The sequence below is a fragment of the Micrasema longulum genome, unplaced genomic scaffold (assembly GCF_059751315.1).
Source record: "Micrasema longulum isolate JH-2025_06_02 unplaced genomic scaffold, ASM5975131v1 h1tg000597l, whole genome shotgun sequence".
NCBI classification, from domain to species: Eukaryota; Metazoa; Arthropoda; class Insecta; order Trichoptera; family Brachycentridae; genus Micrasema; species Micrasema longulum.
Window position 1 is genome coordinate 1,976,906 of NW_028277793.1, and position 12,265 is coordinate 1,989,170.

At 32.2% G+C, this 12,265-nt stretch overlaps 1 protein-coding gene across 1 annotated transcript in view; it reads right to left on the reverse strand.

The window, feature by feature from the left end:
- LOC148280308 (synaptogenesis protein syg-1-like) overlaps positions 1-12,265 on the reverse strand; it is a 243,498-nt gene that overhangs the window by 118,424 nt on the left and 112,809 nt on the right. The window contains exons 7-8 of the mRNA XM_088228614.1: positions 10,356-10,497; positions 9,575-9,705 (exon numbers count right to left, since the gene is read on the reverse strand). Coding sequence (XP_088084740.1) covers positions 9,575-9,705; positions 10,356-10,497 — 273 coding nt within the window. The remainder of the gene's footprint in view (positions 1-9,574; positions 9,706-10,355; positions 10,498-12,265) is intronic.

Below are 12,265 nucleotides of genomic sequence, written 5' to 3' on the forward strand. Positions count from 1 at the left end.
TTTCTATCCATTAACTTTTTCCTTACATGTAAAAACTGTAAAGTAATGGGTTACACAATCCGTAAAGTAATGCAGACTAAAATTTATTTGAATTCTCCTGTTTTATAGTAAACGTGTATAAAACTTTTACAAATATTAAAAAAATAAAATGTTTTCTTGTGAAAACCATAAATTTCATTTCCCAGTTTTTTTTCAATAATCTCATCTTCAAAATACGTTCAAAGATCTAAATCGTTTTATCGGTATGTTTCATGTCCAAAATATAAATATGGAGGACTGGAACTTTTGTAGCGTCAAACATTAAAATTAAATTCTCTCAGTATGGGCAATAATCCATTTAGAGGGTTTTATCAGTAAACCGACGATTTGCACATATCATATTACCTGGATTGAGAGAGTATAAATTGGACGAATATCAGGTAGAGGCTCGTAATGGGGTATTTTTACAATTTTTAATTCTTATTTCTGAATAAGCATAAAGTTACGATGTAAACGGTATCAGTATTTTTTCCATGTAAAGTTGGATAAATTTTATAGTATTTACAATCCGTTACAATAGATCTTTTCAGGCCACAGTGATGTTAAAACCTTGGATAGCACTGACCCCCACCACTAAGAATAAGTGTTTAAAATATGCATATTTCGAATTACCTGAAAAAGAAATGTTTCGCGTCCTATGGGGCAAACGTATAACATTACCGCGCCGTACTTGTACAGAATGTTTATTTGAAGCCTAATCGGAGGGCATAAGGTGTGACGTCAAAATGACGTGACGCCGCTAGCCGTTATGTATATGCTTGTATTTAAACCCGCAAATTATAAATAGGAACATTTTTTTAATACATTAATAGTTATATTATTAGAATTGCAACTATAAATATTTAATACGTATTCAACGTTATTCCCAATTCGTGAAAAGTCATATGTAAAAAAATATCCAACTTGTGAATCAAACGAATCAAAGTTTCAAGATTTAAACCCCACTTTGTTCGATTTCCATTTTATAATTGTGGGTTATGTATATCTCTAAAGCCAGGAGAGGTTGCCTTTGTCAGCATTAAATAATTCGCCTAAAATATTGCAACTCACATTGGTGTGCCCAACAGCCAGCTGAATAGCACACGATGCTTAAGAAAACGGATTTATAATTAAAGACGTTGAAGTTTTAAAAGACAACTCCCAGCTGACCGTGGCTAAGCGAGTAACATTGTGAAAAGCCAACTTTTCCAAATTCACAGCATTTCTAGCATGGTAAGTATAAAACGAATTTTTTTCAAGAATAACACCAAGGTTTGAATCCAAATTTGAATCTCCAATAGAAGTGCCTGGGAGTTTTATAGAAGAACGACATACAATTTTTCCTTTTATTAGTGGAAATTGGGTTTTTTTAATTGCAAAACTTAATTTGTTTCGAATACCCCGATAGGCTACTTTATTTAATGCATTAGCTGCGTCACCCTCCAGGAATCTGCGGTTATTGCCTTCAATCAAAATACATCCAACATCCGCAAAAGCCTCAATCATACACGATAAAAGAAAGAGAAGATCAAGAAATCAAACTTCTATAACTAACTTATACAAAAAAATATTCATTTAAAAATGTGAATTGAAACAGGAATGTTGCGTCTCATAAAATTAAATAATACTGACCAAAATGGACACCAAGTCGTTGGAACAATAGGCATAATCCCTAGTCTACACACGTGCGTTTCCAGAAATTCTCCAGCAGCCTAGTGGACCACATGGTGACGATATCTACTTACTGTCTACAAAAGATTCTCTTCGGACATCTATCTCCCTTTGTTAACCATGGAGTTGATACAGTGCTTTATTTATTTAGTTTTTTATTGCTTAGTTCTTGGCATGAACACTTGACAAACTTACAACTATACTCTATTTTTTATAAATTTATTGATATCATTCTAACTTTGCTAGAATTTCACTCGTCCATGCGCTTTGTAGCTGCACGATGATTGGTTATCTAGCTTTCATATACCAACTTAAAAATACCTAAATTTTATAAATGGGGTCTAGAATTCCAATCATCTATGCGCTTAGTAGCTGCAAGACGTGTTGTAATCTTACTCCTTTATATTATTCATGTTATTTTTTATTTTTTTAGTATCATTAATACACTAAATTTATTTGTCAATTTTTAAAATGTGTAAATGGGGGCTAAATTTCTAACTGTCTATGCGCTCTGTAGCTGCAAGACGTCCTGTAATCTAGCTCCTATCTAAAACGAATAGATATGTGCCTACTGCCGGCTGCGACACAGTACAAATTACTAGTACATATACATAAACATAATTATCTTTTCCTACAAAACTAGAAATGTGCCAACTGCTGACTGTGACACGGTACAAATTACTAGTACATAAACACATACATTTCTTTATAAAACACACAGTCTTCGCTGAAGATGGCTCCTGCAATGGTAGCCGATACGTCGGATCAAATCCAACATACACGGTATCACCCAAAAAAGATACATAATATTATTAGCTCCTATCTGTTAATTTTTTATTGATCTTAATTGAAAACGAGAAACTTGAATCCCAACCGTCCATGCGCTCTGTAGCTGCAAGACGTACTGGGATATTTATTAATTGTACAGCGCCCTTGAGGTGATTTTCACAAAAAATGGCGCTTTATAAATTATCCAACTATATATAAGAAAAGAAAAAAAAACATTGAATAACACATTCTACAAAAGTGGTCCCAAAACAGAGCCTTGAGGACAGCCACATGAAATCTCAAGTGATAAAAGTGCACTACCACCGGGATACACAACGTTCTATTTGAAAAATAGCTTATTATAATTTTTATAAGTTTACGAGTCGGCCCCGTGGTGTAATGGTCAGCGCGCTTGCCCACCATACAAGAGGTCTCGGGTTCGATTTCTAAGATGGTTGATCTGATATTTTTATTTTAAAGGGTGTTTTTAAACTAGAATATTTCATAGTCCCCAGACAAGTATCCGAATCGTAAGACTAATTATTTCAGCTTCATGTAACAAAAATGATCAAGATACCCTGCAATTGGTGTACCGATACAGTGTTCTATGTACCATTTATAAGGTGTGGAAGGAAATGATGATGATGAGACTCGAGTCTGTTACATATTAGTCATTCCAGTATTTTGCCCAGAGTAGGCAGAAGAGTGATTGGTCTATATACGCTTTAGGATCAGTACTTGGCCAATTGCAGGGCTTAGTAATAATTTTCATTAATCCCGTTTTCCAGCAATCTGGGAAGACACCTTCGGAAATGCAAATATTATACATGGTAAGGAGTTCAAATGGGGCTAAAGACCAGCACCTATTTACAAGCGTAGAATCAATTTGATGTAGGTCAGATGCTTTATTTAAGATTGGAATTGGAGACGATTTTTCTAACTTCTAATGAGGAGATAGGTGGTAACGACGAAGCAATGGAATTAATAATGCATGTTTTCTAATCTGTTTCGGGATGAAGAGAATTAGAAGCTATGGCATCGGTAGGAATAAGAGCTGAATTTATTGCAACAGCGAAGGATTTTTTTTAGGAAGTATGGGCACTATCAAGGCTTATGACCTATATTGCTAAAAGCAAAATCTTTCAACCACCTGAAAAACAGATAAATATAAAAAACTCGCAATTTGCGTTTTAAAACGAATATTTTTTGGATTAAAGATATTTTTTAGTGGGCAGATAAAGCTTGTTCATATGAATTTAAATAGAGAATTCTTTTGTTACTCACGTAATTTTTAATTATAGTTTTTTATGCAAGAAATATGCGATGTATGCAAGAAAAGCGATTTGCTTATGAATGTTGATAAATCGAAAGTGATGGTTTTTGAGAGGGATGAAAATATAACTAAATGTGAGATCAGTGTGAACGGAGATATTCTGAATCAGGTAGAAGAATTTGTGTATCTGGGAAAAATGTTTACTAGAGATGGAAAGACCGAGAAAGATATTGAAAGGAGGGTGAGTACCGAGAACAGGGTGAACGGTGCACTGAAATCTACTTTGGCAAACAAATGTTTATCGCAGGAGGCTAAACTAGCAGTTCACAACGGAGTTCTAGTTCCAACTCTAATGTATGGGAGCGAAGTATGGAATTGGAAAAATGATGATGAAAATTAAAGTTAAATGCTGTCAAAATGCGATCCCTCAGGCGAATGTGTGGTAAAACGATGTATGATAGGTGCACAAATGTCGAGATCCGTGAAGTGTGTAAGGCTGAGACATGCATTATTGACAGAATTAAGAAAGGGGTGCTGCGTTGGTTTGGACATGTAGAGCGAATGGACAGCGAAAGAACGGCTAAAAGGATCTACGATGCGAATGTTGAAGGATGCAGAAAACGAGGAAGGACGAGAAAGATATGGCACGATCAAGTCCATCAAATACTTGAAGATGGTCATGTCAAAAGTAGGAATAATCGGCGTGCGTGCATGAGAATATGTATGAATGTAGATGAAGCGAGATCTGTATGCCAAGGTAGAGTGATATGGCGTTCTATCTTCTCTGCCTACCCCTACGGGAAAACGGCGTGATGGTTTGTTTGTTTGTTTGTTTGTTTGTTTGTTTGTTTGTTTGTTTGTTTGTTTGTTTGTTTATTATTTATTTTCAAAAATATTCTTACATAACAAAGCATACAAACATAACATAAAATAGAAAAAAATAATAAGAAAAAATCCCACATACACATAGCCTGTGCGTGGGTATACGTGATTAAATCAGTTTTACGTTACAGCACGTACACAATAAAAATACACGGCATAAATATTATATCACATGTCAATATATTTATTGTATTAATATAAGAAACAAAAAATTAACTTACAATAATAAATGAAAACAAAATGTTTCCCAAAAAAACAGTCTCTAAGTAATTCTTGTAATTTATTTGTAAAGACTTTACTATCTAGAGACAGTGAACAGTATAAAGTGAGGGTTGAATATATTTTTTGTAAATAACTCTCTGCAAGAAAATGGGAACCAAATTGCGACAGAGCGGGGTGCGAACTCCGGATCTCTGATCCGCGATTTCACGCCACGGGTCCACTACCCAGCTGCTAAAAAAGGAGGTGCATTTTTTATATGTAGAGGTAGCTTATTCCAAAGTCTGGAACCCTGAATAGAAAATTTACTGCCAAAAAATTATGCGGTATGTTAAAAAATGGAAAGTGAAGATGATGAATGGACATAAAAAAAAGCCACTCCTCATCCTTGTGTCATCAAAAGAAGTTTTTTTTACTCATTAAAAACGTTAAAAAAACATCTAATGCACATTTGAAATTACGTCTTTCTTTCTTTACTTCTTAATTTTATTTATTAAAAATGTATAATACAAAATAAAAACGTTAAAAATAATATGCTTTAAGGAAACCTTTAACAAAATAACTTGGATCGTAAGCTTTGTGTAATGAAACTATTTATTGTATTGTGAATACGCGGAACAATATATTTTACAATTCAACGAATTTAGTTTTTCTGTTTATCGTTAAATTTCCCCTGATTTGATTCGACACTATCTCTGGAAAGAAAACCTTTTCTTTAAAGGGATTATTTTGGTTTTGTTTGTTTCCAAAGAAACGCTTAATACAATCGAAAGAATCTAAATCTCTTTACAATAAGAAATAAAATTCCGCTTCGCGGTGTAATGACGAGTTGCGTGAAACAGCAGTGTATTAACAATTTTATACAGAAAATTCTCGAACAATATTTACTTTGAAACTTGTAAAACAAACTTAGGTTACGGTTTTTATTTTAATTGCATTATTTTTGTTTTTTTCCTCTCCTGTATCTATAATAAATACAAACGTGAAATCTCAAATAAGTATCTTTAAAAATAAAAAAACTCATGCCTAATATTCTATTTTTATTTATTGTATGACTTTTACAATATGTATTAATGAAACAAGAAAACATGATAAAAATAATTGTTGGTGTTACAAGGTCTGCTAAATTTGAACAAATATGAGATCATAAACGTAAATTAGTTATTAAATACTGAGTAATGTAAACTTAAAAAAATAAATAAACTCATAAATTAATAAAAGATTACAAATGAACCAAAAGAAAAGGAAAAATATTAATAAGTCTTTATCAAAGAAAATTGATAAAATATTTAATCTTCCTTTTAATAAGTTAATGTTTTAGAAGTAAAAAAGGACCGGATTTGACTATCAAGCCAGATCTTTATTCAATAGTTAAAGGAGCTAGGAAAAAATGCGGTTGATTTGTACAAAAATGTGTACATAAAAACATATTATGAAGTAAAGATAAATTTATTTATTTCCTTCTTTACCTATTTAAGTACGTTTAAAAAATAACCGGTACGCTTACCATTTTTAATTCTATGTAAAAAATCTATCTATTGTTGAAGAATATTTTGATCAAACTTTTTTAAAAGAAAAACCCACAAAAAATCCCGTAAGGTAAACAAATGATAATATTTTTATTGAAATTCAGTGTTTTATCTTTCAACAAAAGTTTTATAGGAATTTATTTATTAAAAATAATATTAAGAAACTGGTATTTTTATTAATGAAATAACAACATATAAGATTGGAATTATTACTTGCCAAACAAACATTATTCTCTTTTCGATATTGGTTTTCGAATTTGAACTAAACAAGTACAAATAAATATTTCATGGAAATTAACATGGGATAGACTAAAAATACAAACAACGTGAATCAGGTTACTCGTGATTTATATTTTTTGAAATTTCAGGTAAAATAAAGATAAATACGTAATATGTCAATTGTAAAGAAGTACGCCTACATAAAAAAATTAATACCTCAAAACACATTTATTACTAATACAAACCACTATCCGCAGGATGTCGGCTGTCTGCTAAATTATTTTCGAATTAACAATTAAAGCTTCATCGGTAAATATTTAAAAATAAATTTTGCTATATCACAGAGAGTACCCTGTAAAGATTATTTATTTATGCAAAACCTTTAGTTAAATGGATGCCACGGTTTGTTCATCAATTTTGATCAAAATTTTGCATTACTTTATTTGTGCGTCTGTTTTAAGAACAGATCTATGAACATTATCGACATTCGTTTTTGATCGTTGGAGTAATATTGGTCCATTGCTAAATAGTATTTAACAGTTTCATTGTAATAGCAAATTGAAAACAAAACAATATATAAATATATCTAGATATACATATACTGCCCACTTATTATGAAATGATCAACTTTGAAAGCACCCCTAAATATATAAGGGAGATAAATTAACAAATTATTTTTCTTTCAGAACCGCCTCATATTAATCTCAATATCAAATGGATATTTATTAATAAAGCGTTTATGTCAATAGCTCTCTTGTATTGGTTCATTAGGTCTGTATTCTGAGTAGATGTTCCCTTAAATAGGTCAAACTCAGATCGTTTGTTTATACTGTCCATCGAGTTTTAGACTTTCCTAACGGAATCGAAGCGACGCGCAACGTTTGTTCTCCATATCCGAAATTATTACGCGGAGATGTAGCCGATTTCTATGAATATTCAAACGCGTGCATTGAAATTGGACTATTTTACGATACGCTTTGAATAATTTGGCGAATATTTCAGGCGTACACTTTTTCGAATCCCTCGGATATGCGAGTAAAGTCGACTATTTGTCAGCTTTATGTTGACATGTGTGTTGAAAGCTACTGGGACGTATTTATGACGGTTTTAAAGCAAATAAACAAAGGGAGATGATGCGATTTCCAAAGCAAAATAAAGACTCGGTTTTTGTAAAATGATTGAAACATAAAAAATACGCGTAGATTTTATTAATTTTATGTCAAAAAATGGACTTTGCGGTAGAGTTAAAAAGATACGTACTTTTCGTATTAGATTTCTGGGTTTAATTGTTAGCTGGAGATTAATACAATGTAATGTGTTCGTTTTCTCTGGGTATCTAAAACACAATGTATTATAATTGCTTTGTTTTTGATTTTATGCAGTGGAAAATACAGATTCGTAACTAAATAAATACGTATCATTTTTGCATACTTGACGTTTTTATCGCCATTTTAAATATTTTTTAAGGTAATGTTTCTGAAGGTTAGTAAGAACGTGTAATTGTATCTACATAATATGTTCAACTATCACGCCCGTTGGTAGAGAGGATGTTACACCAAATGTGTCTATTCTGACATACATTTCTAGCTTTGTTCACACTTATATACGGGGTTTTCTTTAAACCCTGTCAAATCCGAAGCCACGATGATCAGTATGGGCAAGAAGACATATTGGCATATTAAAAAAAAATTAGAACGAAGAAAATTTGTAAAAATAAAATATTAAAAGGAAAAAATGGTTGCTTACTTCTGCAGGGGAGAAGCGAATGGGGCGCGGCCGCGTGGTTAACGGTGTGTAAAATGATTCGGGTTGTGGTCCTGTGGCTAGTGTCTCGGACTCACGGACCAAAGGTCCGTGGTTCGAATCCCACTCTACTCCAACTCGATTCCCATTTTCTAATAGTAAGTTATTTACAACTCGTTGAAAATGGCCCTCAAAATTAAATATTTGGGTAAATTATAAGAATGAAAAAATGAAAAAAAAAAAAAAATAAACATATTTTATATTTTTAAATTTTATTCTTTCTAAAAATTTGTTTTAATGTGCCAATATGTCTTCTTGCTCATACTGATCATCGTGGTTTCGGATGTGACAGGGTTTAAAGAACACCCTGTATATGTAGCCATATATGCACTTCGATTGTTTTTTGCTTTTGACATGACCAGACTTAGTTAATTTCATGTCACATCTTTTTTGGCCATCTTCGTTCTATATACCATTCATACTCACCAAATATGATTTAACTTTTCTTTCGTCACCCATTCGTTCTACATCACGAAATATGTTACTGATTTTTTCTTAATCTTATTATATACCTGTTTCAGATTTGCATCGCGTGATTCCATCATTTGTAACAATTCATCTAAAATATCACATTTCAACTGCAATAACTATGCTATCATTCTCCTACTTTAGTTCCATGTTTCTCTTGCATACCTAGGACTAAAATTTCGTTGTTTCCTGACAGTCTAGTTTGTAAAATATTTTTTTTGTTTTTGGGACAATAATAATTTTTTTAAAAAAGCGCTTAAGACTGCACTTCCCGAGTGAAAACATAGATGTTTAAAAATCATTAAATAATTATTTTTTATCATCCATCAGGTTTCACCACGCAAGGATTATAACTAACGGGTAACCGTGGTACCGAGTAGCGTGGCGGATCACATACATTCATGTATTGGCTAATTTTTTTTTACGCTTCACTTGACTGTTTTCGTTCGGTTTCTCCAAGTTAATCCGAAAGAGCGTTTCACTTTGAAGCGTGACGCATCATAATCGTTCACGCCCAAGCAAAAATGTACAAGTACGCTGTTAGCCCTAGGAAGATTTCACATAAAAAAAAATATTGACTGTAAGATTTTTTATAACTAGAACGACATAAAGTAACAGCAAGAAAAAACTAATAAAATACGGAACATAAAGAAGTTTCATTTTGCTTGTGGCAATCATTAAATATTGTCCCCTTTATAAAATAAAAAATAATAAAAACACTTACGTTGTGCATCCAATGTAACTTTCTCCACGGTGGGTTGGAGTGGACATGGCACTCGAAGTATACGTCATCTCCTTCTTTGATTTCGTCAGCAGATAACGTGCTGCCCAAGTTCAAGCTTACCACAGGAGGATCTGAAAAAATGGTGCATTAAATACGTTTTGATAAGATATTATTATGAATAGCTTCCGAAAGAAAAAAAACGACATGTGATATTATAATCTGATAAAAGCAAATGACTTCTCTGCATATTAAAAAAATCATTTACTTTGTCAGTTTTTCTACTTATGTAAACAGTAATATCATCATTGAAAAGAAACACTTGTATTTTTATTGTAGTCTAACCGGTTTGAAAACCTGAATTCGTGTTTTTAAAATTGTTGTTAGATTTCTTATAAGATTGACATGAAAATATAACATATAAAAAAATACCAAATACTATAGTAATCTATTTTTTAAACCCTAATTTTCTTTGACGTAATTATTATTTCCTTTCCACATCCTATGCATTCCTACCACGCTTTCCACACTGTGTAACATTCACCATTCTGCTTATGTCACAAAATACAATATTTCTGTAAAACAGAAAATAATATAAATTTGTTGCAACAAAGGGAAAATATTTTTTAGATCTAAACAACGTTCAAGGGAGGAAATCCAGCCTGTCTGAAAACATCTGGACATATTCAAAGCACTGTTGAGTAAATTATATATTTATCGACCGTGAGAACGCTTGTGTTGTATTGAAATAATATATAAATTGTAAAATTTAGAATTAACTTACAAACAACTTCAAGTTTCCAAGTAGTTTCTATAAATATTCCAAGGAGTGGATTCTCAGCTCGGCAAGTTAAAGGTTTTCCATCATCTTCTGAAGTTGGAATGAAGCTCAGCTCACTAATGGTAACATTTTCTTTTGTTTCATCCTGAAACCAAACACAAAACATTTTGAATTTCATCTCCTCAATAGAATAATTACTTTCAAACAAAACATAATTTTTATTTCAAAAGTATTAACTAAATTCCAGCGGTCTTTGTTCAAAAATATTACAACTAGATACAAAATATTTGTGTCCATGTAATTTTATTATTTACAGTATATAACGTGTTCGTATATTCCGGATACATAAGATTTTTATAATTATTTTTATTATACTGCATGATAACATTGCAAACATAATTTATTTAAGAGTTCTCTTTATAAGGATAACCTGTTCTGAAAAAGACTGGACAGAGATCAATTTTTGACGTAAACTACGTCTTACCTATAAGCCTCCCTATGCAAAAACTTAAGCTTTACGTTTTTGTACATTATCTAAATGACAAAAGATTAACAGTTAAAAGATAAATATCATTTAAAAGATAAAGTACAAATATAATTTATATTATGACAAAAACTTCCATTGCATCATCGGAGTGAGAAAAGTGAAAAAATTGCACCTCTATGCGCCACTCGACGGGCGTCAAAATCAGTATTTCTGTATTACATTTATCGATGGTAAATGTAATATGACCTAATGTGTCTTCAAAATTGACATTTTAAGAATAATCTACGCAATGTCCTGCTAAAGTGTTTATTTATTTATTTGAATACTTTTAATTCATAAACAGTTTACACACATGTGCATAAGGGTGGGCGTATTCAAACAAAGCAATTTCTTTCTATCTTCCCAAACCGTTTGATTTGAGAAAATCAGTGGTATATGAACATATTGTAGGTATATTAAATTATTTAGATTATAAAATAAAACATATAAATATAACTTTTTTTAGAAACATAAATTAACGAAATATCTACACTATAACACGATGAGAGGAGGGAGTGAAAGTGGAAAGGAATTAAGGAGGAGAAAGGAAAAACTAAACTATTCAGATAGTGAAATTTTAATCGTGATTTCAATGTGAATAAAAAAGGGGCGTTTCTAACATAAGTGGCTAGATTATCCCACAATTGAGCAGCTACTACTATCAATGATGAGGCATAAAAATAAGATCGGTGAATGGGTATTGAAAGGGTTCTCTCGTGTTAAAATTTCGACAAACGTAATTCAAGTTGAAAAACGTTTATTTCGACAAAATGTGGCCATTTAAATTGCTCAACTTCTTCAAAAGTATCGTTTTACAGAAAACGCTTAAATGAAAAGGCAATCGTACATCGCGCTCTTCAAATTAGCACTGAGTACATCTGACACTGGTGATGTTTATATTGTTTATATGGCAGTAGACGACGCGGAATGCGTTGCGAGGAAATGCGGTGGCAGAGAAATTGGATGAATATGTATTTGTACATATTTTTTCTGATACTCTCTCGCAGATGGCTCCCCGATATTGTGTGAAAAAGACAACTGCATGTCGGGCTTAACTAATACCTCGATAAAATTGACAATATTGAGGTTTCGATTTCACATTTTCCGCACCTCAGAACTGAACCGGTTTTGCTGTTTTTTTTAAGAAGGAGCATCAAAAAGCTGTAAGTGCAGTACCTTTTCTGTTTTGTTAAATTATCAATCACATTTGTATCCCGTGCATCCGACGACGGTAATAAAACTTAGTACTTTTTAGGGGTTTTGGATGGTCCTAGCTCCCATATAAAACAGTTTATCAAAAAACTAAAACGATAAAGGCACGCCAAATGTAGTGTGTAAGAAGAAAATACGGAATATGTTTGTGTGAAGAAAAATCAGATCGCGTTTC